At 37.4% G+C, this 24644-nt stretch overlaps 1 protein-coding gene across 11 annotated transcripts in view; it reads right to left on the reverse strand.

Moving 5' to 3' along the window:
• LOC106078346 (zinc finger transcription factor lin-29-like) overlaps positions 1–24644 on the reverse strand; it is a 422178-nt gene that overhangs the window by 92198 nt on the left and 305336 nt on the right. Inside the window, exon 1 of one of the 11 annotated variants that reach the window (XM_056008263.1) lies at positions 10639–11179. The exons of 8 other annotated variants lie outside the window; for them this stretch is intronic. In XM_056008263.1, the coding sequence (XP_055864238.1) occupies positions 10639–10680 (42 nt within the window). In that variant the 5' untranslated portion in view covers positions 10681–11179. Of the gene's footprint in view, positions 1–10330; positions 10603–10638; positions 11180–24644 lie in introns of those variants that run through there. 2 more of the 11 variants (XM_056008266.1, XM_056008262.1) reach the window with 2 other exon arrangements.

Here is a 24644-nt window from a genome sequence, read left to right on the forward strand (position 1 = left end):
GACCGCGTTCAGTGTCAGGGCCGTTACACATCAGTTGGTATCAGCTGAGGTCTAACTTTATTATTGCCGAAGTTGGCAGTATTGTGACGTCAGTCGGTCAGCGTCTGGTTGACTAAGAAATCACGGTGACAAGTGGCAGCAGTAGCAAGGTGTTTATGTGAATTACTGAACAATATCTATCTATATATGTTATATATATATATTATCTATTCATCATTCTATCATTCGCATTGTAAATATGCATATATCAGTATCATACAATTAAATTCATTTTTTTTTATTTTGTAATAATTTAAACCATCCCCCTAGTTGGTTACTCTATGTACAACTGTGTGTGAATGATGTTCTTGTCAGGTTGAACCTGACTATTGAACAACACAAATAATTCCTAAACCTGACACCCCACTGTGACCCACTATCGATGATTCGACTCTAATCGTGTCAATAACCTTTAAATATTTGTCATTCCACAAGGATTCGAACCATCGATCTGACAACTCAACGCTTATGGTGTTGTCTTGAATGAGAAACTGGTATTACTATAACACAGAAAAAAAAAAAAAATTATGTCACAATTTTTGCTAGGGTGAAATGGTTGGCCTGCTCTGCCCCTGTAATTGTGTATACAGTTTTTTAAATGCTTCGGATGTTTCCTCAGAGTTAAAAGATAATCTACATCCTAGCCCTAAACCTCCCACATGACGACGGGGGATGGCAGCGGACAGGGTATGAACCCGTAGCTATGGAAACGACCGAGCGACAGTCCAATGCATATTCCACATGGCCAGGCCAATTAACCACAAAGTGTATTGAAAATTTAGTATTATTTTATCGGATATGGTTTTAGTGTGTTTGCATAAAAAAAAAAACTATTATTAATGTTATTTACCATAAGAAATAATAGACACTTGAAATTTAAATGTTTAAAATATACAAGATGACATGGTCAAGGCAATTGAAGAGGAAATCTGTGACAGAGGAAACAGAGACATCTCTGACACAGAAAACCAACTGAAGAAAACAGCACACTTTTTTTTCCTTGGCACAGTCTGCAAAAGAGCTCACAGCTCAGCAGCAATAAAGCTGGCTAGAAGAAGGAGAAGAAGAAGAATGACACAGAAAACTGGTAAATCTTTGACAAAGGAAACTCTGTGACAGAGGAAACAGAGAAATCTATGACATAGAAAACTGGTAAATCTTTGACAAAGGAAACTCTGTGACAGAGGAAACAGAGAAATCTATGACATAGAAAACTGGTAAATCTTTGACAAAGGAAACTCTGTGACAGAGGAAACAGAGAAATCTATGACATAGAAAACTGGTAAATCTTTGACAAAGGAAACTCTGTGACAGAGGAAACAGAGAAATCTATGACATAGAAAACTGGTAAATCTTTGACAAAGGAAACTCTGTGACAGAGGAAACAGAGAAATCTATGACATAGAAAACTGGTAAATCTTTGACAAAGGAAACTCTGTGATAGAGGAAACAGAGAAATCTATGACATAGAAAACTGGTAAATCTTTGACAAAGGAAACTCTGTGACAGAGGAAACAGAGAAATCTATGACATAGAAAACTGGTAAATCTTTGACAAAGGAAACTCTGTGACAGAGGAAACAGAGAAATCTATGACATAGAAAACTGGTAAATCTTTGACAAAGGAAACTCTGTGACAGAGGAAACAGAGAAATCTATGACATAGAAAACTGGTAAATCTTTGACAAAGGAAACTCTGTGACAGAGGAAACAGAGAAATCTATGACAAAGAAAACTGGTACATCTGTAACATGTGACAAATTAGCTAACGTAAAACAGTGACACATTAACTCTTTCTCTCCTAACTGACGATACCAACGTTGATTCCACCAGAATGTGGTCAATAATTACGGAGAGAAAGGGTTAAAATCAGTTCGATGAAGACTTATCAATTTTTTTTCCCAAAAGAAATATTCGCAATTCGGATGAATAGACAAAGAATACGAGGGAGAAAGAGAGTGGACGAATCTTCATGATGATTGGTTGCCCTCAACCCCTCAGAGGAGGAAGTATTACCTCATACATTGTTTACGAGAAAGTTCTCCACCCCGGGGTGGGAGACAGTGGATATGGGCTGTTTTTCCTCACAGCTTGTGTAGCGCCCCTTCTGGACATCGCCACTTCTTGTATTCCGTACACCTTTACCGTTTCCCTGTAAAGGGGGGGGGGCGCTCCATATCTCAAAGATTACGTTTCAACAAAGCTTCATGTCAGTTCATGTGTGAGAGAGATTGCGTGTATGTGTGTGTATGACAGAGAGAAACAGTGTGCACGTGAGAATATGTGTGTGGACGTGTGGGATGTGCGTAGACTGAAAGTGAAACGAAATTTCAAGAGAAAACAAAAAAGAGAGAGAAGAGAGAAGAAAGAGATTGATCAAAGAAAAGATAGTCAACAGATAAGTTCACGTGTTTGCTTGCAAAATGTCACATTAGAATAGTAGAAAGCATATCAGTGTGTACTAAACTCCTAACAGGGGTATGGCCCGTTAAATAATATATATATAAGGTCTACACACACCAAGTCACATCTGCAATATTTTAAGTTTCAATATCACTGCCTGGTATGGCAATCTGAGCATTAAAAATAAAAATAAACTTAATAGAATCCTAAATGCTGCTGGCAAAATCATTGGCAAAAAACAAACCCCATTTGGGCAGTTGTTTGAGACAAACATCTATAAAAAAGCTAACAAGATCGTCGAAATAAAGAATCACCCTTTGTGTCAGGATTTTGTGATTTTACCATCACAAAAGAGATACAAGACACCGATAGCAAAGACAAACAGACACAAACACTCTTTTGTTCCCCTGGCAATCAAATCATTAAATAAGAACAATCTGGTATAAACTTTGTCACATGTAAATTATGAGTGCGTCTGGTGTGAATGTACACTTTGGTTTCTTATAGTTATAATGTTTTTTTGTTTGGTGTAATGCACAAATTGTAAGACAAATTTCCTTACGGATAATAAAGATTATTATTATTATTATTATTATTATTATTATCAAGCATATGTTCGTATAATTGCAGTTTTATGTCCACAAGTAGCATTAAATAAATGGAACTATTAACTCTTCAGTCTTAAAGGGAGTAAAGGTGAATGATTGGGTTTAGATGTGTGAGGGGAACTGAGTGTGTGTGTGAGGAAGAACTAAATGTGTGTGTGTTGATGGGGGAGGGGGGAGTCAGTATGTGCTTATTTTTTAGTATACATTCAAAGCACGCCTGGTGAGTTCACTTTGAGGGTTCCGAAATCATTGAAGCGTAGCCTTCAAGGAAAACAGCAGAGTTAGAAAATGCCATGAAGTTGTTTAAAAAAAAGTCAGCAGTGAAGCCGCATTTTCCCGGGGTAGGTTAAAGTCAGTTAGAACTAAGGATCTTCCAGCCAACAAGTGATACAACATTGTAACATGACAGCACGGTCATTTTGTTTGTCAACATTTACTTTGGAATTGAAGATCACTGTCGTCCTAGCAGTGGATGGTGGCGGACAGTATTCAGCTCGGTACTAGCGAACGACCTATGCGTATACTACTCGACCAGACATAAAACAGAAAATGAAAGACAGACAGAGAACGAGAATGAGTATTTTTTTGTGTTAACTTCAACATTGAAAAGGCAGACAATCCTGTCACTGGAAGAGATTTCGCTAAGGGCAAAGGACAGAGAGAAATGGAGGAGTATGGTTTACAGATCATGTGTGGTGCCCAACGGTTCAATAGACTAAAGGGATATGAGAGGGTGATAACATCAGTGTATATTGTACATATGTGTAAATCCACTGGTGTACACACCTAAGGTGATCATAAAACACAATAACATGTGTACATTTTCAGTACGGTTAGAAAGCAATGACGCTAGATCTACGTAACAAAATATATGCTTCAGGGTTCGTCTATCTTGTTGTTAAAGATATTCTTTATGCATTATTTAATATGGTAATAATACTGGTGAAGCTGTTTAGAATATGTGTATGCTCAGTTTACAATGTTGCTAGCTTTAAAATTAAAAAAAACTCTGATGGTTTTGACAATTTTTTATAAGAGTTTTGATTTACAGAAAATGAATATATATATATATATATATATATATTTGTTATTTTATTTTCAATAATGACTTAGTAATTGGTGTTTTTCTGACGTAATTTTTCTGCGCACCCAAAACGGTCAGATTTTTGCCCAGTTTCTATGCGACGTCACACAAACCTATTAATTTAATATATTGAGTAACTGAATAACGGAAAACCATGCAGTAAATATTACAATCATGTAAAAGTTTAAAAAAGAAACAGATCTAGGTCTATACAGATAGATCTAGTTCTTGTAAGCAAAGAACAAAAAATACGTATTAAGAGTGGATCGTCATGCATGACTAACCACGGCAGTGTGTATTTTCTCGCCTGACCACTCAACAAACACCATCGCTTAATTGTATATATATATAGAGAGAGAGACACTAGCAGTATATACCGGGTTTTGCCTGTTGATTTGATCCCAGGCTTTATATTGATAATTTGTGTTAGGAAACCCCCCCTTTTTTTTTTTCTTTTTTTGAACTGTAATAAACGGGCCACATTCTAAACGATCAATTTAACATATTTTTGTTAAGCCCGTGAATTAGTCGACTCTAATCTGTTGCAATGAAATTTTACGGCCCGATGTCTGTTTCCTTTTCTGTCTCTCTTCGCTCTCTCTGGAAAGCCCCCCCCCCCCATCTTTATTTTCTTTTAACATGCGCATCGTAATTTCTCCGACATAGACTTGTGACTTGTTTTGGAAACATCCGCTCCATTATGCGTCCCCCGACACATAAACCCACTCATAACACTTTTCTTCAGCTTCCTTATTTATTCTATATTATACTTAGACCGTGGACCCCCCCCCCCTTTTTTTTCCACACACACACACACTCTTTTTGGTTGGTTTTTACTTTTTTTTCTCTTTCTTACCCTATAATCTTAATGCAAGCAGTGCCCATTACTAGAGACCAAACACATTTCAACACAACATCAGTTCCAGTAGTTTCCCCTTTCTACAGTTATGATGATATGTTGTTCTCTAAATATATGAACTGCATTCGTTTCCCTCACCCATTTTGAATGTAGCGAAATGACCAATAGATCTAGATTTTTTCGTTTTTAATGCTATTAGGTTTTGTTAATTATTTTTTTTTTTTTTGGTTTCTTTTTTTCAACAGTCTTACAAAGTATTATTAATTTTGTACTGTCGAAGATAAACCTAATACACTTTTTTTTTAGCCTGTGATTTAGTGTAACTGTTACAATGCGATTTCACGGCCCGATCTCTATATCCTTCTCTCTCTCTCTCTCTCTCTCTCTCTCGGAAATTCGCTTTAAAGTTTGATTACAAATCACCTTTCATTCATCAACCTATAGACTCTATATTCACGAGTATCAATCTATTTTTTATTACATTTTTACCTATTCAAGGTGGAGTAGGTTTACATTTAAATACCATGCAATTCCTCTGAGGCATAGAAACAAGTCTGGATTGAATAGCTTTGTGTTGCTTATAGTCTAGACTAGTCCTAAATCTACACGCGATCGTCAAAAATAGATATAGATCCAAATGTCGACCTATATTCATACACTTTCTGCTTTTATTGACTTTACTACAGATATCTCTTTAAATAAACAAGTGATCTAATTCTCTATGTTATGCTAGTTGTATTAGAAAGTTTCATCTACGGTAAACTTTGTCCTATGTAAATTATAAGTGAGTCTGGTGTGAATGTACACTTCGGTTTCTTATAGTTATAATGTGTTGTTTTTCTTTTTGGTGTAATGCACAAATTGTAAGACAAATTTCCGTACGGACAATAAAGATTATTATTATTATTATTATTATTAAAAATAATACTATAAATAGCTAGACTTTAGGTGCACCTTGTGGTGAGACTAAAGTACGTATTGACAGGCTATGTGTTTTTTGTGAAGTTAAATTTTCATTTCTTAAGACTTTTTAGCACTACAGAATCATATTTAGTTTTGTTGAAACCTGGTTCATTTCTACCTCATGTTTACAATTCCTCTATTCAGCTTGCAAACGCATGGGAACTCGAACCTGGGTGGACGCGGTTCTCGACAACGGCTCTAAACATTTTCCTAGAAATTTGAAAGTTGATGAAATATTTTGGAAAAGAATTACTGACTGATTGGCCAAACTGGAAAAACTCTAATTTGACAGTTATATATTTTTTTTAAATATGTTCAGTCATTAGTTATTTAGAGCAAAATAATCGCTCTTACAATGGGTTGGTCAGCTGTAGAAATTTGTTTTAAAGTATTTTTTTTTTCACTTGGCAACATTGTTCAATTTAGCGTCCTTGACATTTGTGAAGTTTATCGTAAATAGGCTTTGTGTATCTACAGTACAAAAAAAAACCCCCAAAAAACATTCATTTGTGATTTTGTAGTTCTATTGTAGTTGGTTATTTATTTAGTTGGTGTATTTACAGACGGTCGGCTGGTCCGGTACAGATATAACACATATATCGGTATGTGGGAAAATGTATTATATGTTTATAAACATCATTGGTGTGTCCAATAAAATACATTTTAAAACCTTGACATCGATCTTTATTACTAACTAGCTACGACCATTAGATTGTGCAGGGATATCTGGTATGCGTGATAACTCTTGATATTGATAAGTTCAATGAGTATATTGTTATTTTATGTATCTGTTGCTAAGCCATTTCAAAAGAATACCCGGAAAACTGCACACGAACTAAATTGTTACAAATTTGGACCAAAGAGCGCATTAGGATATTTTCATTTATAGCGGAAAACTTTTAAATGACTAATTTATTTGATGCATCCAATGTACTAAATACAGAGTGTGTTGATGAGCTCTGTCTTTTATAAATTATTAGATCATTTGTGTGTTTGTTCGTTTGTAGTACTGCAGAATTAATTGTCCAAGCTCTTTCATTTTAGCAGAAGATTTTCCAATCTATGAAAAGTTTTCCATTTATAACATCAGACGTTAACAAATAAATGGGCAACTAACTAGCGGTAATAGTAAATATTAGATACGAAGGTCAACTGCTAGCATTGAGATAGTGTTAAAAACTATAGCTCAATTTTTAGTTGTTCAGTTGGAAACATTGATGGTCCATTCAGCGTCCTTGATATTGTCAGGTTTATCATGAAAATATCCATATCTAGAAAATAGTTCTAACTATTAACAGCAGTGTACGTTGAGGGTCGGTAGGTATAGTTCGTAATGTTTTTTTGCTTGGTGTAATCAGGGGCGGACTGGCTATATGGGCATTTGGGCAAATCTAAATGGGCCGGTAGGCCACCGACAATGCCGAATGGATGCCGAAATAATGTAATAGCCTACATCCATAGACAGTGCTACTAGTAGGTTTCATCCTTTTAAGGCTTACAAACTTAGCGATTAAAAAGAAACATAAGGCCCATACTTCTTATAAAAATATAGAGCTCATTGTATGCATGTGTACAGTTATCGATAATCAAACTCAACATACAGATTTTGAGGACAGGCATGCCTATAATTGGTTGTCCATAGAGTGATATGTAATTTATGGGCCTGATTGCATAGAAACGCCCGGGCCGATTTTGACACCCAGTCCGCCCCTGGGTGTAATGCACAAATTGTAAGACAAATTTCCATAAGGACAATAAAGATTATTATTATTATTATTAACTTGTAACTGACTTTGCTTCAAATAAGAAGATAATTACGTCCTACGCATTTCATGTGTCAATCTACTCATGCAAGTAAACCAACGACTTAAACTCCGCCAAGTCGTTGGTTTTCCTGGCTGATTCAGGCAACCCAATACTAAGATTGTTTTCAATTGTATCATTCTAAACATAGGTTAGTGAATGTAGTGAATCTGTATTCTAATTAACGGCGGACTACTGGACAACAGTGGATTACTGGACAACAGCGGACTACTGGACAACGGCGGACTACTGGACAACAGCGGATTACTGGACAACAGCGGACTACTGGACAAAGAGGCAACAAATGTACTAGACGATGAGTGGCAGTCCAGCTACCAGGCACGGTCGCTGTGTGTGTTTCTGTGTGTGTGCCTTTAAGATAACTCTTTCCCAGCCCTTATCGTGACCTCACCGGGGTCAGGGTCGACAGGGGCCTGGGAGGACGGGGTAGACCGCCAACTGTTTTCACCTTTTTTAATGTGCTCCGTTTCTCTCTCAGGCAGTCAGTGGGGCGCGACACGGGTAGAGAGGGAGGCGAGAATAGTACTAGTCACAAGTCTGTGTGCGTGAGAGAGAGAAAGAGAAAAAAAAAAGAAAGTACAACACGGGTAGTTTAGAGAGAGAGAGAGATGGGTAGGTTTTTTTTTTATAAGATAAAAGTACACACATATAGAAAAGGGAAGACATTCCTCTATCTAAGCCTTGCATAGTTATTCCAAAAACCACCATTCGGACAAAAGTATACATATACATACATTTACTGATATACTTTATCTTTAAAAAAAAAAAACGGCTTAATAGAGACCAATGGGGCCTATTTGTACATATACGTGGTTCTTTGTTTTACTTTTATTTTTAAATTACAACTGTTACCGTCATAACGGTCAATGTAAGAAACCAAACCGAGGGCTCGGATTTAACCAATCAAATTTCATCTAGATCTAGTTTTATATACCACCGGGTGCAGTCAGTGCTAATATTTTGGAGTACCAGCAGCAAGCCCCCCCCCCCCCTCAGTAGGCCAGGGTCACACCAGAACTCTCATGAACTCTACTTCACCTGGCCCCTAAGGACCTTTCAGGTACCTGACCCCTGGCCGGGGACAACTTCGGAAAAAATATAAATTTGTCGGCTTTAAGAGGGGGGGGTGTCCTTGAAATTCAGCCCTCTGTTCCATTGTCATCCGCGACGCCTATGGAGATATGGCAACAATTCTCGCTATAAAGACAACGCATTCTAATCGACTAATCTTTGTAATGAGATTTACTGAATAAAAAAAATTGCTTAATTGTTACAAGTACGATAGCTACATTTCAGTCTTTGACAATTTATGTAAGAACTTCATTCTCAACATACAGATTGAACGAAACACTGACATTGTCTAGCAATAAATATGAGACAGTGATACGTTTGAATCATCACAATGCTTATATCAGCTCTGTCTGTCTGTTTGTCTGTCTGTCAGGTAAAAGGTTTGATTGTGTTTTTTTTTCTCCCACTTCCCATTCTCGGATCAATTTGAAATTTTGCGTAAATATTCATAGTCAATGAAAATACTCGAATCCATCCAAAATTTAACTAATTAGTTAATCAATTAGAACTAATTGATTAATTTTCTTTTATATATATGAAAGGGAGATAAACCCTGACAATTTCAGATAAATGGCAGTAATTAGCGTTTTTTTCCCTTAGATATGCTTAGTTTTTAAAAACTAATCCTTTTTTGTATAGTTTGTTTTTACTTTCGAGTCAAGTCTTATTGTCAAGATCTACTGTTTTTGTCAGTAAAAATACAGTTTTTTTTTTTTTTACTAAGCTTAAATGATATCTATTGTAAGTTAACGTCAAAAATTGTAGCCTCGTATGTTATATCAAATTTCCATAAAAAGAACAGCAACGATCCTTTAGTAATGATCCTTTAACAACTATCACTCTAAGGACTCACATATTTGTCAGAAATTTTTGAAATATCTATTTTAATTTTTCTTTTTGGTTTCTGTTGACTAAGACTATAATTATAATTCTAGAAAATAATACATAAAAAATACCATATGCCTGAAATGTATATTTTTAAAATTTATGTTTAGGAATGCATTAAAAAAAAAAAACTAAAACGGAGCCCAATGAAAATGTATGAACTGGGTATAATATAGTTACAACATATAGATATACAGACGATAGCATAGCATAGCATGATGTGGGTAACTGTCGACAGTTGTTACATATAATTTAAAATGCAGTGGTAGGCATAATAACAAAACAAATTCAGATCTAGATTTCTTGCTTAATTTATACAAATATATATATATACATATGTGTGTGTGTGTATAGATAGCCTGTTTATTGATAGTATTGAACTAAATATATATGTACATGTAATACGTAGTTAATATATAATAGAAAACATCGCTGGACATCACGCACAACAACAGTTCATAGCAGACGTTTTAAACCAAAAAAAAAAAATTAGGACACAAAAGAATACTGTATCCACAACAGACGCAAACTACACACATCTCACGTCCAGGACACAAGACACAAAAAATAAAATAAACACATGTCCAATACCCACGCATGTCAACACACCAGTGCCGTAATCCATGAAATAGACTAAATTAGCACACATCACCACCGATTAACACACACCTAGCCAACTAGAAAGCACTGTTTAGAAGAAAAAAAAAACAGACTAAAAATAAAAAAAAAAAGCTCAACATGGCCTGTGTGTGTTTGAAGCTATGTGTTTAGCCTTTGCTCTGCCGTAAGTCTCGGTATGTCCAAACACACACACATAATGACTAGAAACACAACACCTAATGAATAGAAACAAAAAAAAAGCAGCACGACATATATAAAAAGAAGTCTACTAAATATATTTACACTGAATCCAGTAACGAAAGGATTTGTTAAGAATATAGGCATCCTTCACCGAGAGACTTTTTTTTTGTATGTTACTCTACTAAAAAATAGACTAGGCTTTGAAGAAGGAAAAAAAAAAGTCTAATCGGTATTCAAAGTGTTTCACATAAAAAAAAAAAAGTCTAAAAGAGAAGAACGAGAGACTATTGTGTCCTAGAGAGCGCCCCAGCGCTGGGTGGGGGGCAGGGCGCTTACTAGCTGTGGAAAGAGAGGGAGAGGGAGCTGGAAAAAAAAAAAAGCCCACACATTTTTTGTATACTCTCCCCCCTTCCTCGCCTCGCGTTGGGCTCAGGATAGATTCACCTAGCTGCGACTAGAGTGCGCTTGCTTTCTCTCTCTCTCTCTCCCTCTCTCTCCCTAGAGTTGCCTCTCTTGTGCAGTTGGCACAGACTAAAAACAAAACAAAAAAAAACCAGGGCAAAGGCATGGATAAAAAGACGCGGGGTCGCGTCGACCCAGACCTAAAAAATGTTTCTCCTAAAACCGCGAACTCCCCTAACCTTCCGCCACACAGCACACAAGCCCCCCCCCCTCCCGCCCCACACCTCTTTACACTAAGTTTCACTAAGTCGTATACGAGTCAGGCCTCGTACAGTGGCTCGGGTTTTGTGGTGTGTATGTTTTTTTTATAAAGATTTCCGCATACGCCTGTATCTTATATTCTTTTTCTCTGTATAAAACAAACGAATCTCTAGATCCAGTACTGGCAGACTTAGCCACTAAACTTGCTACTCCCACCCACCCACCCCTCTTTTTTCCACGTACTTAATCCAACGTTAAGAGAAGCTAGAGTTAATCTCTTCCACCCATTCTTTTTTTTTTTTTTTGTTACACTTTGCACTCAAGAAAAAACCTAGTCTAGTGATAAAGTATTAGCTTATAAAAAAAGTGTAAACATGACCTCATAACACAACACCAGCCATTTTTTTTTTTACAGCTAGAGCTAGAGAAAAGATTTTTTGTGTGTTGAAAACTGTTGAAGCGTGACCATGGAATGGACTAGCTACTATGCTATCAATCTGAGGTCAAGAGAACACCACCAAATTGACGCAATGGTAAATACAATTATGACAGGCTTGTTTCTTTTACAAGTCAATCTGAAAGTGTTGGTTCGTGATACAAGGCTAATTTAGGGCAGACGGATAACCACGGCACCATGTCGACACCTCAACGCTATTCATCCGAATGCCCAAAATTTAAACTATTTATTGCCAATGATGCGTCTTTATTTATTTACCATTTTGTCATTTAAAAAAAATATATTTTGGACCTCTTGTATATATACCGTGTGTCATAATTCTGTTTATAAAGTCCTATTAGATGTTTCTATTATGGTTTTGATATTGTACATATTATGCTATTATGTTTTGCTTATCGTTAAAAACGCAAAGATGAAATTACACAATAACAAAATGCAAATAATATGTAGCTGAGGACTGTTCCGTAACAGCGTTTATTTGACACTTCACAAACGAATGACTGTTAGGTTTTAAAAAAAAAAAATCAAATTTTTTTTTGCCACGCCCCTATTACCCCTCTTCATGAAAAAGTTCCTGGTTAAGCGAATGTATAAGCCTACTCAGAGTTTAGAACATGATAGATCTACATTTCCAAGACGGTGCGCAACATGTTCCTGAACGTCTACAAGTCTATTGAACTCTTTCACTCGCGGAAATTCCCGAAGACGTAGTCTGTTCAAGATAAAGACTTTCTAGTTCTCTAGCAAATTTTATTTCTACTTTAAAAAAAAAAATTATAACGTTCAAACTAGAGTTTTCTTGTTGTTTCCAAATAGCTAATGATTCTTTTTCCCAAAGATATGCATCAACCGTCAAATTGCGCAAGGCTAGGTGGGGAAAAAAAATCCATTGTCATTTCTTTGGTACGCGAAAAAAACAACTGAAAACATAATTTCAAAATAAAATAAACCCAGAATAACCCGAACAGACTTTGTCATCCTCATCAAAGACGCCTTCTGTTGTTGAAGTTCTGTAATACCACGCAGGACAAAGTTGTTCCCACTCGGTAAGAAGAGCTGCATGATTGGGACATGGCTGTCAACGGACTCATCTTGTCCAACCAGATTCTCTACTGTCGCCCTGACTTACCAGTGACATTGTCTCCTAGTCACATTTTGTCTCCTAGTCACATTTCACTTGTGCTATTTGTCAGGCCAGTGTGGAGATAGTAGAGACTGCTATTGTTTGAGGAATCGTTTTGTGTCTGGCCTCAGGGAATAACAATACGATGGTGTATTGGCAGTGACTTTACCCATTTGATGTGTGTATTTGTGGGCGATTTAAATGTCTGTGGGCGCATTATATATGTATATATATATATATATATATATATATGTGTGTGTGTGTATGTGTGTGATTTCATGTAGGGGTTTTAAATAATTTTTGTTTGCAAGACATCGAGATGCAAGATGTTGGAAAAGAGTGGAACTGGTAAAAAAAATAAATTGCAATGGTTGATGGGATTCAAACTCCAGGCTCTCAGTTTAGATGTCATCGCGTTTACCAATCAGCAAATGAATAGATTGAGACAGTTATAATTAATAAACAGTCAAGATATAACTGAAATTTTTAAGTCAAAGTTTTTTGGTTTTTTTTTTAGAAACTACCCAAAAGACGAATCATACATTTAGACTTTTAGTGCAATGTCCGGCGTTTAGGCAGAAAAGGGCCGTGTTCATGGGCAACAGCTAACAAACCCTTGCCTTTTCAGCGGAAACAGAATTTTTTTGTTTCTCAGAACACAGTGTGCTTGCTTTCATGCTTACCCCCAAGCTACTAGTACCGCGCGTTCCCCCCTCCTCCCCATTTGAGTTTAATTGTCATTAAAAATAAATCAGAAAGAACATTGAAAAAAAAAAAAAAAGGAGTATTTTTTAAAAAGTCGCTTGGATGTTAATATTTGAAAAAAATGTCTACTAAAAAAGCATTATGTAGCCAGACAATGGTCATGTCTGCGCAGGGTGTGGCAAGATATGTAGGTCACAGCTGGGGCTGCGTAGCAACGGAACACACTGCATTCCTAATTACTCTTCAGACTTGAGGACAAACATTATTATTATTATTATTAATTATTATTATTATTATTATTATTATTATGTAGCCAAGAAAACGACATATATTTACGTTCCTAAAAACTAAAAGATAAAAAAGAGTTTTGAAGATACAATTCCCTAAAACAAAAATTTCCTGCAAAAGCTATTGGCGAAAGTGAGAACTCAGGATCTTCGACCCAGAGACAAACTCTCTACCACTTGGTCATATCGTTTTAAATGACTGAACATGTGATTAGAGTATATATGATTGTTCATAGTGTTTCTATAATTCATTGCATTTTTACAATGAAAACAGTAAAATTATGTCTGCTGGGTCGTGTGGTTGCGCCCTGGACTAACGTCTCGATGGTCTCAGGTTCGAACCCTGCCCACAGCTCCCCCCCCCACACACACACACGATTCAGCGGAAAGTTTGAGCTTGAATGTAATGGACTTCATTTCTAAAGAAAATGTGAAAATAAAACAAAGTTCAATGAGGAGACGTCAATTAATGTAAATAGGTCACGACCATATCTTAAATATATTTCATTGATGATTGTATACGTTTGCGTTTTACTTAAGAAAGGAGCCGGATACCTTCAGGGCAATTATAATGAAACAAACAAACAAACAACAACAAAAAACCACTAATATAACACAACCAGACGATAAGAGTCACCGGGCCTTAAGGTCAAGGACATGCGTGCGGCGATTTGGTAAGTATGAGATGAAGTAGTGATCTACCTGAGGGGGAGGTGGAGGAGTGCGTGGGTGTATAATTGGCGCCCTCCCTCACGCGCTGCTGTGTTAATGAGTGTTTAGCGGAAGACTGAGGTCATTTTGACACTCAAACGCGTGCATATATCAAGTAATTAACTCAAAAAAAATAAAATAAAATAAAAACGCAAGTAATAATACTAAACAGTTTTATGTTCTTACACCTTATAAAAAAAAAGCTTATCAAAGGGAAAGAACTGTATATTTATAGCCATAAAATTTTCCTTTCTTTTTATCAATATAAAAAAAAAATAATTATCACTAATTAAATAATTAATTGGTTACATTTTTGATTGAATCCTATTTTGCTAGGAGCAATGAATGATTGTGTGAAGTTTCAACTTGATCCGAGAATAGGAAGGGAGAGAAAACGAGTATAGAAATTGTTGATAGCAGCTTTGTTTTAAAAAAAAAATGTCAAAGGTAGATAAGTGTGACGATAAAATATAAAGAAAAATATTTCAGATAGTTAAAATTTTTGTTTCGTTAACCAAAAAAAAAAAAAACCCCAGAATAAACTGATATGTTTTCATGCAACAAGGCAGGCTTGACCTCGACAGTTATATTTGTGTCATATTATGTCAGTTGATTCACCCCCAAACTTTGTTACATGATATCAATGGCGTACAGAAAGTGACGTCGTAAGAGGCAGAGGCAACAATCATTTTATTCTATTTTTTTTTTCTTTCGATTTACAAATTAGAGGGAGTCTCAAATTTGATATAAAGCCGGTTCATCAACAATTTTTTTTTCTCCTCCAAATCACTCTCTTAACTTTTGCAGAACATTTTGCTTATTTTTTTAAAGAGCTTAATTCACATGGTGGCCTACTAGTTAATTATTCCAGTAGTTCGCGGAACACATATTTAGGCCTCGAGGAACGCTAGGGTTCCGCGGAACACAGTTTGGGAAACACTGGCCTAGACATATTCTCAGGGAAAAGGAGTTGGATAAACTTCTAAAATTACCGATCAAGACATTTCTGAAACCGTGCGCCTCGACACATTTCTAGAACCATCGAACTATATCCTTTCCCAGGACCACCAGTATAGTCAAATCTATACAGCCACTGACCTAGACATATTTGAAAAACCGATAGTAGGAGAGAAAAGTCGAATCGATTATTCTATAGAACCAGGGAATTTATATATGTTTTCAGAACCACTGATCTAGAGACATTCATAGAACCAGAAACACTGGCCCAGATACAGAACGACTTGTTTCATCGACACATTTCTAGAACCTCTGGCCTAGATACTCACGGAACTAAGTGTTTCATCAACACATTTCTAGAACCACTGGCCTAGATAATAACGGAACTAAGTGTTTCGTGGACACATTTCTAGAACCACTGGTCTAGATAAAAACGGAAATAAGTGTTTCGTCGACACATTTCTAGAACCACTGGTCTAGATACTCACGGAACTACGTGTTTCATCGACACATTTCTAGAACCACTGGTCTAGACAAACCACTTATCCCCCCCCCCAACCCTTTCTTATGAAACAAAAATAGTTTTTTTCTACTCTGTGTCATACCGTCTTATATTGTTATTCGACTTCCACTTCTATTTATAGACTAACTTCGGTGTCTGCTACTTCAAGACTTTACTGGATACGAAACCCGAGTGTGTTGCAACAAAGTTTAAAAAGCTGTGTGTGTGTGTGTGGTGTGAGGTGTGTGGGTGAGGGGGTGAGAGAAGATATATTTTAACACGTCAAAATTAAATTTGCTAAACTGCTGAAAACAACTTTTAAACGTCGCCACCACCGACTTCCTAACCAATCCAGCTCAAGCCCCGTGACTTGGGTGCACACTGCGCATGCGTGCACGCGCATGTCTAATAATGACAGCTGAGAACTACGCATGCGTTTTAATTACCCTCACCGCTCTAGTTACTGGGCCAGTTTATTGTCAACCTTCTTTTCAAGTCAGGCCAGACATCGTCCAAGTCTTTGTTACATATTTCTAACATACTTTTACACGCATGTAGGAACATAATGTGTGTAATTATAAAAGTGCAAATTATTCACAGTAGGCAAACTTAAACGAAATTTTATTCCAGTGACTATAACTTAACTTTCAAAATTCATTAGAGTTATAATCCATGTAACTGCATGGCTAATATACATTTTCTACATTGGTATATGCAGTACGAAAAAAAAATAGAAAGAAAAAGAATATAGAGGAAGTTAATGTTTTTTACATAAACTCGTAGTTGGTGCCTTGTGGGTATTAAGGAAATGGGTAGAGCCAAAACATCGCAACCTGAAACACGATATTAATTTGTTCTCGTAAGTTCAAGTTGTGTTATTGGCAGCCTTTGGTCGTTTATGCGACTATTGCCCAACAGACGGGGTGCAATTATAGACTGGGCATATTTTAAATGTAATGTACATTGGAGGTGATAGGGTCAGTAATCTAATTGTGCTATGTTAAGATTTATAAAATATATTAGTTTTATTATAGGTGGCTTGCATTTTGCATAACAATGTGGTTATAGCATAATAAAATAGATAGTCGAGACTATTGGTATGTTGATCACAGTGGTAGACAGATCAATGAACACACATCGCTAACTACCATTTATTGATTTAAAAAAAAATGGGGGGGGGGGGGCGCACAAGATAATAATGTAAAGTTATCCGCAGTGATTGACTACAAAAGTTAGTTGTTAATTTCATTGTTAGGTTCAAATTTTCTATCGTAATTTAAAACGATGATTTATTGCTGAAAGGGGAGGGAAGTAGGATTGGTAGTTTGGTAGTGGTGACAACAGATTTTTGCAAATTTAAAAACTGCAAGACTTCTAGTCAAATCGTAGTTTGACCTTCCCGCCAACATTAAAAAAATAAAAAAAACAAAAATCGCCCTACTCTTTCTGTTCGATCGTTTAGATTTCAGCCTCAATTTCCACCCGTCTCTCTCTTCTAGCTTGACCTCATCCTACCCGGCCCAGCCAGCACTGACTCTAGCCGCCCCCCGTTTTTTTTTTTTTTTTTTCTGTTGTGGTTACTCTGGTCCGGACCACTACACACGTGATAGTGCGCACAGTCACTGACCTAAATATCGGACTAAACACTGCTCTCAATCGATTGTACATTTTTTTTGTTGGTCTTCTTCTTGGGAGAGCGGTGATGCCAGAGGGAGAAGAAAAAAAAAAAAAGAAGGAGGATGAATGCTTGTGACTGTGTGTGTGTGTGTGTTGAGGAAAAAAAAAGGGGTGGGGGTGGGGGTGGAATTGATCAGGAATCATAGTCACCGTTAGTAGAGGCGTTGCTTGTTAGTGAGCTTAAAAAAAAAACACGAGGCAGCGCCATGATTCGTTACGTCGACGAGGCTGTTAATAAAATTAACCTCAAAAACAAGCAACATAAATACAAAAATACTTGATTAAAAAACAACAAACAAACACATTCTTATCTTAGGGGAAAAACTACACATTTACAGCTGTATTTCTAAAACAATTGGGAATTTATTTCCCGTTTTCGATATCAAACAAACAAACAAACAAAAAAAAAACTAATTACGAAAAATTAATTGAAAAATTATTTAAAAAAAAAAAAAAGATTCACGTTTTGTTAGGTACAAAAATTAATTGTGGAAAGTTTTAACTTGACCCGAGAAAGGGTGTTAGAGAAATATCATGTACAATTATCTAACAGGACAAATCCAGACACATTTTAACTTGTTCTATTTCAATCGTCGAATTAATTCCTCTGTTAGTACTATGCAGAGTGATCCCTGTAACTAAATGGTAGCTTTTAATTTTAAATTATTGATTCATGTTTTTTTTTAGGGTACACTAAATAATTGTGTAACGTTTCAACTAGCAGATGAAACGTCAATGCCTGATGGTTCTAGCCGGTTAACGCAATTATCATTTTCATAGAATTTCAAACAGAATGCTTTTAATATATTTTTTTTTCATTTTCATTTTGTGGGGGAAGCGGTGGTAAAGCGCTTGGCTTCCGAAACAGGTGGGGGTACAGGGTTCTATTCCTGTTGAAGACTGGTTTTTAATCTTCAGAGCGTCTCTGAGTCCACCCAGCTCTAATGCGTACCTGACATTAGTTGAGGGAAAAGTAAAGGCGGTCGGTCATTGTGCTGGCCACATGAGACACCTTCGTTAACCGTTGGACAGAGAAACACAGATGACCTTGATTTCATCTGCCCCTAAAGATCGCAAAGGTCTGAAAGGGGAACTTTTTGTTTTCAATTCACCTTTTGTTGTAGTTGTTGTTTTCAGTAGAAAGACATATGATTCCGGAAGTTTCTCTAAATGGGTCACGTGATGCTTGGTGCTTTTGTTTGACATGTTTCCGTATGTTCAGTCAGATTTGAAGATCGTTACACCTTAGCCCAAAACCACCTGACGACGTCAGGGGTTCGAACACGGAAACGTCGAGCTACAGTCCAGAGCGCTACCAGGCAACCAAAAGAGAACATTTAACTGTCATTCTGTTTGTCCATACATAACAACAAAATCCCCTGAACTGGCACATCAAAAGTAGTCAATACATATTGCCTACACATTAACAATATCAGAATGATTAAGCAAGCAACACTTCTACAGTATAATATAGGAAGAGGTCATAAGCACTGGGACACTCCGTTACAATTTGTTTCCCCCTTTCTTTCCTTTGTTTCATATATATATTATATTTATATATTGATAATATTTAATATAGCGCTACTTTCACGCTTATAGCATGCTCAGAGCGCTTTGCTCCAAAACCCTAACAATCTCATTTGTGGACCAGTGGGGGGTATCTAGGAGTTGGTTTTCCGTGCTGCCTTTAGGCGCTCAGTAAACACAACTCTGCCCGAGTCGGGTGTCGAACCTTAGCCCCCTTCTAGGTAGCCAAGCCAAGCCAAGTTCAAGCGCACTTAGCCTCTCGACCACGCTTTCATATAAAAAACTTTAAAAGAAAAAAAAAATTGATGACAATTGACTTGACATTATTTTATTGTGGAATATCAGACACCATTAGTAGTAGAATCGCTACATTTTGAGACCCATCATGACAGAGGAATAAAAAGTAAAGTGACAATTTTAAATTAAAACACTGAACCAAAAGTTTCCAAATATGAAAACAAAACCTAACACAATATTCAGAAAGACACAAAGATAAATTTGTACAAATGCTCCTTCTTCCCAATTGCTAGCAGAGCATGGAATGGGTTGCCTAAATAAGCCAAACGATTTTGGTAGATTTAAAGTCGCTGATTAACATGCATGACTAGATTGACGCAGGGATAGGCGTAAGACTTACGTCTTTTTGAAGCAACGTCTGTCATGTATAGGAGAATAATAAAATAATAAAGGCCGCGACACACTTTAAGCACACCCAAACTGAAGGCCGCGACACACTTTAAGCACACCCAAACTGAAGGCCGCGACACAATTTTATGCAAATCGAAACTGATGGCCGGGACACACTTTGTGTGAACTGAAACTGATGGCCGGGACACACTTTGTGTGAACTGAAACTAATGACAGCGACACACTTTGTGCGAACCGAAACTGATGAAGGCCGCGACACACCTTGTGCGAACTGCAACTAAAGGCCGCGACAGACCCTGTGAAGTAAAACTGAAGATCGCGACACACTTTTGTGCGAACTAAGCCTTAAGGCCGTGACACACTTTGTGCGAACTGTAACTGATGGCCGTGACACACTGTGTGAGCACAAACTGAAGGCTGCGACACACTTTGTGGGAACCCAAACCGAAGTACGCGACACACTTTGTGGGAACCCGATGCCAAGAAAGCGAACTCTTAATCTCAAAAGGAATCTTTATTTAATACTTTAAAAATACTTTTTATTTTACTAAATCCACGTTGTATTTTCCTTCTAAAGTTTTTTTCCACCAATGCTTGTGATCTGCTGTTTTGACTTTAAGCCCACTGGGACTTCAATGTCCTAATTATGCCATTAGGCCAACATATATAAGGGATTACGCCATCCCTTTTTCTCCCCCCCCCCCCCCCGGTCACAAAACCTTTTCACAATTTCATACACACACACACATTTAGCATAAGACAAAGCCATAAGAAGGAAAAAAAGGGCGCTTTCTTTAAGACTTGGCAGAGCAAGCAGAATGAGGAGAGAGAGAGAGAGAAAGAGAGACAGACAGAGAGAGAGAGAGACCAAGCAGGTGACGTTGAACGGAGATACAATGTGCACCACTGCACGTGCACTGCTGTCCGCTCACCAGGCATGCGTAGAGCCGTCAAGCTTCAGTGATTACAGGTTTACACCCCTTACCTCCCCGCCCTTTCCCCCCCCCCCCAACGATTTCGCCAAACGCTACGGGAACTTTTTTTCCCCTTTGTTTGAGCAGCATTTGTCTCCCCTTTGATTCCTCACACAAACACACACACACATATGGACAACCCATTATGGCGCATTTCTTTCCAGGTCTCTTCTTAATATTGTCAGTCGTCCTCAAGGTCAATCTTAAGTGAAATGACGCCTTTGAGCGTGACCAGGGTACATTTACACTTACACTGCACAACTAAACGATGTGGTACCAATGCCAGGATTCGGTCGTTCGCTGTTCGTTAGGTAAGAATTAGTCTTAATACTATATGGGGGGGGGGAGGGTCGGAGATTCAGATTTTAGTTAGAAAGATGAGAATGGCTAGGCGAGTACTGAAGCTGAATTTAAAAAAATTAAGATACAGAAAACCATTGAATCCAAATATGCTACCTGGAAGACAATTTGTGTGTGTGTGTGTGTGTGTGTGTGAGAGAGAGAGAGAGAGAGAGAGAGAGAGAGGGAGAGAGAGACAGACAGACAGACAGAGAATACAATATTTTGTACACATGAGCATTTTTTGTGTGTGTTCAATTTATTGAACGTATTTTCAACACAGTAATTCTTGAAAATACTGTTGTTGTTGCAGTTATGATTTGAAAACTTTAAAAATGTTACACACCATCAGGTCACATTGACCCAGCAAGTCCTAATGGCCAACTGGTTGTTACATTGTCCACCTATCGGTCGCAGTAGCCACACACAGCGGTTTTCTTCAATCTCTCTGTCTGACGTAATATTCTCAGAATATTTTTTCAGATATTTGATATGATTGACTTACTTGATATGATTGATTGATTTACTTGATATGATTGTTTGACTTGCTTGGTATGATTGATTGATTTACTTAATGTGGTTGTTTGACTTACTTGATATGATTGATTTACTTGATATGATTGGTTGACTTAATTGATATGTTTGATTGACTTAGTTGATATGATTAGCTTACTTGATATGATTGATTGATTTACTTGACACGGTTGCTGGACGTGTCTTCTCGCGCCCCACTGCCCCCCCTAGTGACCTATTTAGGCTTCTTGTGTTAATAACGACACAATAACGTCTTCAATCTTTTGTCTTCGATCTTTCAAATGTCCTTTTATTGCTAGTGATGGGCGTAGGCAATAAAAGTTATCTTGATGTTACACAAACTCCAAAATGTGAGTTAGGGCGCTAGAAGGCAGGGGGCATGCCCCTAGTGGCGTAGTTTCTCTGCTCTCTATAATATTGACATTAAAGTTATCTACCACATTAATGTTTTCCTGACACTCGTCGCTTACATCTCAACCAAACAACTTCCAAGAATAAGATGTGACCTATATACATTTCCATGACTAAAGTTACACCCCTCCCCCCACCCGCCCGGCCTTTTTCGCCAGACACTTCACCAAAGCCTTTCATTATTCGCAAATTTATATTGATTTGGGTAAAAAAAAAATTACACTAGAAGCGTTCAGTCCATTGGGGGACATATGGAGTGAACTGTTCGCCAAGGTACAAGGGCATCTCTTTATTCTAGATGCTCTGATGCAGATTCTTCCTTTCACGGGAAGCCAAAGGAGTGTGCGCAGGAGAGTAGTAGCAGAATCTCGTCTTGTTTTTCCTTAGGACTATCCGTGCAGCGTTGTTCAGAATTCGCTGAAAACTTGGCGATTTTTTTGTCATCAGTTGGAAGAAATCAGATGCTCTCTCTCTCTCTGTTCCATCAAACTAGTCTGTTAAAGAGGTTTGGCTGAACGTATACTACCCCCCCCCCACCCACCAAACACACACACTCCAGGAGTACAAAGGATGAAATATAAGTTCAGTCCAGCGGTTCTCAACCTTTTATGCTCGGCGACCCCTTTTTACAATCCCCCACTCTGTCGCCACCCCCCCCCACCCCGACACACACGGATACAGCAACAGAAGAATAGACAACAACAATCCATATTTTCGATGGTCTTAGGCGACCCCTGGCAAATCGTCATTCGACCCCCAAAGGGAGAACCCCTGGTTTAGTCGAACAATCAAAGCGAACGACTGGATTAAACACGAAGATGTGTCTAGGAACGAAACGTCCAGAATGTATAAGATAAGATTGAACTTCACTTGCACGACCATTCAATCCCATGAAGCATACACAAAACAAGCGAACATTTAAAGAAAAATAAAAAAATCTAACTTAAGGGAAAGAAATCCGCACTTACAACTATATCTCTTAATAATGCAAGTTATTTCCCTTATTCGATAACATAACAATTAATTTCCAATAATTAATTAAATAATTGGCTGTTTGTTTAATTGTTTCGTGTTTTGTTAGGTACATTAATAATTGTTTTAAGTTTCAACTTAATCCGAGAAAGGGTGTGGGAGAGAAAGTGGTCAGGTATTTAAGGGGACGAAACCCTAAATATTTAGCCACATTTGAGAATACTGAAAATTGATTTCCCTTGTTGGTACAAAACTAAACTAACATTAATTAATTGACTAATTGGTTAATATTTATTTTACTTTATTCGTGCTTTGTGTGTGGTCAATGAATAATTGTGTAGAGCTTCAACTTAATTCGAGAATGGGTTTAGGAGAAATAACTTCTACAAAACTTTTTTTTTTTTTACCAGACAGAGTGAGTTGATATAAGCTTTGTAAAAACAAGAGACGCATTCGCTTGGGCAGGCTTGGGGAGAGGGTGTAAGTAAGGTGAAGCACCGAGCTCTTTGTTGAGGGCCTCATGATGTCCTGAGCCGGCACAATAGCTGGCTTTTTATTTCAAGGGGACGTCATTCTCGTTGAGAAAGTTACGTAATGACCTAGTTACAAAAGGGGCGATCCGATTACTAGTTGGTGGCAGTCGGAGGGGGTGGCGTATAGCAGAGGGACGATTTTGAAGAAATCTATGGCCCCATCCACGCAAACAAATAAAAGCATTCCATAATATTTTTCCTGACCTATTTTAAATCAAAAACTTTTTTTAAAGGACCTGTCTCCACATACAGGATGATTGCACACAACCGGAACACTAACAATCAGCATTGTTGTGTTCTTGAAAGTGACGCCAGTTTTTAAAGTTCTTAGCAAATGTACAAAGTCAAGGACATTGTTAAGACTCTCTCTAGCATAGATTGAGAGAAAATATGCAGGTCTCAACTGGGTTTGCATGGCCATTTGAGACATTGCGCTCATCCTTAATCTTGGAAATCAAAGACATCGCCCTTCATTCAGTTATTCACCTTGCGCTTAGGAGAAAGTAATTCAAAACTTCATGGCAGAGCTTGGTGCATACACCGAGGAGAGGACCGAGGGCAAGATTGAGTTATGCTTACACTAACACAAAAAAACCCACAAAGAAACAGGCGTGACGCCATGTTAACTAGCAGGGAAAGAGCAGGGATATGAGAAGCTAGAATGCAATCTTCTTTTATGTAATATCATTCTCTAAACTTAAAACAAAATTAAAAGAAATTGTCATCCAGATTTTCTGTAACTTGTGAATATAATAGCTTCGCATACAAAAATGTAATGTTAAAAGTTGGGTTGAGATAGCAATCAGAAAACTTGGGGGAAATTGTTCACTTTGCCATACACAGTCTTGTCACCACACTTTGGATCATCTCTCCAGATATTTCAGCAAAAAATAGTTACAGTTTTGAGTTTTTTCTTTTCTACCTTCTCCACATAACGTCACGATAGGCCTACAGTGAGCTGTATAATTAAAGATCTCCACTGCAGGCTAGAGATACTGTTACACAGTCAAGTGTTATTGGACCTTGTAATATTATTTCCATTTCAGTATAATGTTAACAAATTGAATACAATATTGAAACAAATTGAC

The sequence above is a fragment of the Biomphalaria glabrata genome, chromosome 13, assembly GCF_947242115.1.
Source record: "Biomphalaria glabrata chromosome 13, xgBioGlab47.1, whole genome shotgun sequence".
In the NCBI taxonomy this organism is placed as follows: Eukaryota; Metazoa; Mollusca; class Gastropoda; family Planorbidae; genus Biomphalaria; species Biomphalaria glabrata.